The sequence below is a fragment of the Aptenodytes forsteri genome, unplaced genomic scaffold (genome assembly GCF_000699145.1).
Source record: "Aptenodytes forsteri isolate BGI_AS27 unplaced genomic scaffold, ASM69914v1 Scaffold255, whole genome shotgun sequence".
NCBI classification, from domain to species: domain Eukaryota; kingdom Metazoa; phylum Chordata; class Aves; order Sphenisciformes; family Spheniscidae; genus Aptenodytes; species Aptenodytes forsteri.
In genome coordinates, this window is record NW_008794888.1 from 4,596,587 (window position 1) to 4,600,595 (window position 4,009).

At 65.6% G+C, this 4,009-nt stretch overlaps 1 protein-coding gene across 1 annotated transcript in view; it reads right to left on the bottom strand.

Moving 5' to 3' along the window:
* The window catches only part of SLC11A1 (solute carrier family 11 member 1), a 13,992-nt gene that overhangs the window by 7,587 nt on the left and 2,396 nt on the right, over positions 1 to 4,009 (bottom strand). The window contains exons 5-15 of the mRNA XM_009274995.2: positions 3,415 to 3,521; positions 3,252 to 3,322; positions 3,076 to 3,143; positions 2,786 to 2,941; positions 2,488 to 2,646; positions 2,222 to 2,311; positions 1,925 to 2,044; positions 1,261 to 1,410; positions 1,111 to 1,184; positions 513 to 666; positions 329 to 424 (exon numbers count right to left, since the gene is read on the bottom strand). Of these exons, the coding sequence (XP_009273270.2) occupies positions 329 to 424; positions 513 to 666; positions 1,111 to 1,184; positions 1,261 to 1,410; positions 1,925 to 2,044; positions 2,222 to 2,311; positions 2,488 to 2,646; positions 2,786 to 2,941; positions 3,076 to 3,143; positions 3,252 to 3,322; positions 3,415 to 3,521 (1,245 nt within the window). The remainder of the gene's footprint in view (positions 1 to 328; positions 425 to 512; positions 667 to 1,110; positions 1,185 to 1,260; positions 1,411 to 1,924; positions 2,045 to 2,221; positions 2,312 to 2,487; positions 2,647 to 2,785; positions 2,942 to 3,075; positions 3,144 to 3,251; positions 3,323 to 3,414; positions 3,522 to 4,009) is intronic.

Here is a 4,009-nt window from a genome sequence, read left to right on the forward strand (position 1 = left end):
CCCGGCGCTAATGAGGAGGGGAGGTCTCCGGGGCGGCTCATTCACTGAAGCCTCTGTGCCAAGGGCTGGGGGCACCTCCCGCTGCCCGTCCCGTCCCCCTCCCCCCCGCATCCAGCCTGGACCAGCACCCCTGAATTAGGGGGGGGCTCTTAAAACCTGGGGGGAAGGTCTGCCCATCTGTTAACCCCTTCCTTGCTGGGTGCATCTCTGGCCAGAACATCATCCCCGGGCTTGGTGTGGCATCAAACCGGTGCCCGGTGAGGGGGGCCGTGCTGGGCAAGGAGGGGGGGACAGTAATGGGGGACAGGGTTTGTCACCACGTCCCTGCCAGGGCCGGCGGGTCGATGGAGATGCCGAAGCTGAACCGGCTGTGGTGTCCCCGCGCCAGGAAACGGGCTCCGTGCGCGATGCTGCACGTCCAGATCTGTGGGGGCGAAGAGGGCAGGTCGATGGGCACCCACGGGGGATGCCATCCCCCACCCGGCCACCCCTTCCCGCGGTGCCAGCCCTACCAGGTAGGTGACGAAGGCCACGTAGGCGGCCAGCAGCAGCCCCAGGGGGATGTGGTACCCCAGGCCCTGCAGCGTGGGCAGGAAGTCCACCACGAAGTAGATGTTGATGGCGCAGACCAGCCCCGTGATGAGGGTCATCAGCACCTTCCCCAGGCTGCGGGCAGGGGAGCGGGCATCAGTGCCAGGGCAGAGCCCCCACCCCGTGTGCCACCAGGCACAGTGGTCTGGGGGATCTGGGTTTGTAGGTGAGCAAGACCCCAACCGGGATATCTCTGCACCCTGCAGCCATACTACACCCCCATGATGGGGCTCTGGGCATGGGCTTTGGCCACCCTCCGAATGCAGGGCTGGCAGTGCCAGGAGGATGCTGAGGACCCGGGGGTGCGCAAGAGGGCCGGACGTGGCATTGGGATGAGGATGAAGAGGGCAAGTGACGGGGTCTGTCCTGCTCTGGCTGCCCTGGGCACCCCCCTCAATGCCCATACACCTACTGCCCCCACGGCGTGGTTTGGGGGGCACGATGGGCTGAAGGGAGGGTGCCTGCAGCCAGGGTGCCCCGCTCTGGCCCCCCCATGCCTCCCCCTGCCCTGGCACTCACAGGCCGTTGGTGAAGTCCTGCATGAGTGGGCGCAGGCTGGTGAAGGTGAGGATGGGCAGGATGGCGAAGGGCAGCTGGAAGGAGAAGGGGGTGAGGGGGCACAGTCACCGGGCTGGGGTGTTGGAGGGCAGGTAGTGCCCCCCACCTTACCAGGATACTCTGCAGGACGTTGAGCAGGTCGTTCATGCCCGTGAGGTGGCTGACGTCCTTGAAGGCGGCCACGAAGACAGTGGGCAGGATGGCAAAGGAGCGGGTGAAGAGCACCCGGCTGAAGCGGGACCAGCGGAGCTGCAGGAAGCCCTGGGGACACGGCAAAATCTGTGCCCTCGCCCCTTGCTGTGCCTGGGGCACCGTGCCGGGGTGGTCCCCCCAAACCCTAGCTCGGAGGGACATGGGGGCCATCACTCCCTCCTCTGTGCCAGGGTGCTGAGCGGGCCCTTGCAGGGCTGCTGGGCCCCGCTAGAGGTCAGCTCCAGCTCATTAAGCAAACGAGCTCATTAGGGAAACACCGTGTGGGGCACCAACGGGGTGCCTCTGGGAGGAGGTGTCACAGGGGTGGCCGTGCAGCGGCAATGGGTGGGCACTATCCCCATCCCACCTCCTGGGGACTGGGGACCCTGGTGCCAGCAAGCTGCCACCCACCAGGTGGGCAATGCCCCATGCCCAGCTCCCTGTAGGAATGGGGGGCAATTAACTCTGCCAAATACCCCTGGGGGGGCGCTACCCCTAGGACCTCCCACCCAGGCCCACCCATGATTCCCTTCCCTCCCAGCTGCTCCCCGTGGGGGTGAGGGCCAGCATCCCTGTCCCTCACCTCCATGACAAACTGTCCCGCGTAGGTCCCCGTCATCGTGGAGCTCTGTCCCGCTGCCAGGATCCCAATGGCCCAGATGTACAGTGCCACCGCCCCAAAATAGCAGCCCAAGATGACACCCTGTGTGGGGACACTCCTATGGGGACCCCAAAGCGTACCCCACCCCGGGCACCCCCATCAACTCCCAGCCTCCCAGTGGGCTCGCAGCAGCCCCCGGACCCAGGTGTTAATGGGAGGGAGCGCTACATCCCCAAAATGGGTACGGATGCCCGCTGGGCACAGGCTGGGGCCACTCACCCCCTGGTAGATATCTACAGAGACCGTCTCGTTGTTGGTGGGGAAGATGCCGGCGTAGCGGCTGACACTGCTGTTGACGCACTTGTTGTGCTGCAAGGCATGGCGGGCACGAGCGTGACGGCCACCTGGCAGCCCCCATGGACACGGGGGGGACCCCCCCCCACCGCAGGGGATGAGGACACCCACTCTCCGAGGGATGCTCGCCCTGCCCATCTCCACAGCCGGGCACAGCCATCACCTCCCTGCGGGCGCGGGGTGACACTCACCACATCCTCGTTTCGCTGGCGGTAGAAAGCCTCACCGAAGACAGCCATGACGAAGAGGTTGATGAGGAAGGAGACGAAGAGGGCCAGGCAGGACTCGGTCACGAAATACATGTTGGCCTCCTGCACTGCCTCCTTCTTGGACCGGTCGATCTCCCGCGTCTGGCCACAGCAGGTGACATGGGTGCCACAGGGTCAGGCAAGCACCCCCTGTCCTGCAGCCCCCCCAGGGCTGGTACCCTCTACGTGTTCCCTGAGACACCCCGGGCTGGTGGTGCCCATGGCAGTGCCTTGGTCTCACCTTGACCAAGGAGGAGTGGAGGAAGATGTTATGGGGCATAATGATGGCACCAACAATGCCCACGGCCTGGAGCAGCTCCTCTCGCCCGCAGCCCGGGCAGTAGGGCAGGAAAATGCCCTTCAGCACCTCCGCCTGCCTCGGCCTCACCATCACGTACTGGGGACCGGTGGGAAGGAGCACTGTGATCTGGCACCCCCCCCTGCTGCAGCCCGGTGCCAGCGGGGATGCCCCATGGGGGTCCCCTGCCAGCACCCTGCAGGGAAAGGGGTATCCCCAGCTCCCCCCTTCACCTCGTAGCCAAAGGTCAGGGCCATGATGGTGATAAGGAGGCCGAAGAAAGCCTCTAGTTTGCGGAGCCCTAGAGGGGTTGAGAGATGGGGTGGGACAGGGTGAGGGACACCGATGCCACATTGGCACCAGGGCTGCCTGGGCAAGCGTCCCCCCTCTCGTCTCCCCTGGCACTCACCATATTTGTCAAGGAAGAGGAAGAAGAGGGTGTCCACGATGGTGATGAGGACCCCACCCCAGAGGGGGATGCTGTGGGATGGCAAGGGGGGGCATTAGCTGCGTGCCCCTCAGCAGAGCAGGGCCACTGGGGGGGCTGGGGCGGTCCCTGGGGGGTGGCTCACCGGCCGGCTGAGAGCAGGTTGAAGGCGATGGCTGTCCCGATCACCTCCTGCATGTCGGAGCCAATGATGGCGATCTCGATCATGAGCCAGAGCAGGACGCGGGGCACCTGGAGGGGCCGGGGCATGGTGAGATGCCCAAGCCCACAGGGGAGCTTGGCCCCCGGTGAATGGGCACAGCCTCCAGGGTGGAGACCCCTGTCCCCAGGCTGTGGCAGGCCACCCAGAGCAGCATGGGGACCCCAGGAGACCCTCCCCAGCCTCTCCCACGACACAAGCTCAGAGTGCAAGATGGATCCTAAATCCCAGCCTGTCCCCGCCTCCCCATCCCTGTCCCAGTGGGAGCTGAGGGCAGGACCCAGCTGTCTGGGTATGATGCTTCCAGGGGGGTGCCGGGGCAGAGGGATGTATCCAGCCCTCCTTTTGGGGACATGTCATTCCAACATCTCATCGCTCGCCCGCCCCCATCAGGATCCTGCTGCCTAGATGGGACCCCTAGCTCCCCCCCTCCTTTGCTGTGTGACACTCCCCCCCAAAGCCCCCCCCAGCTCCCCGCACCAACGCGCCCAGGCTCGCCTTGCATCTCGGCTCCGCGTCA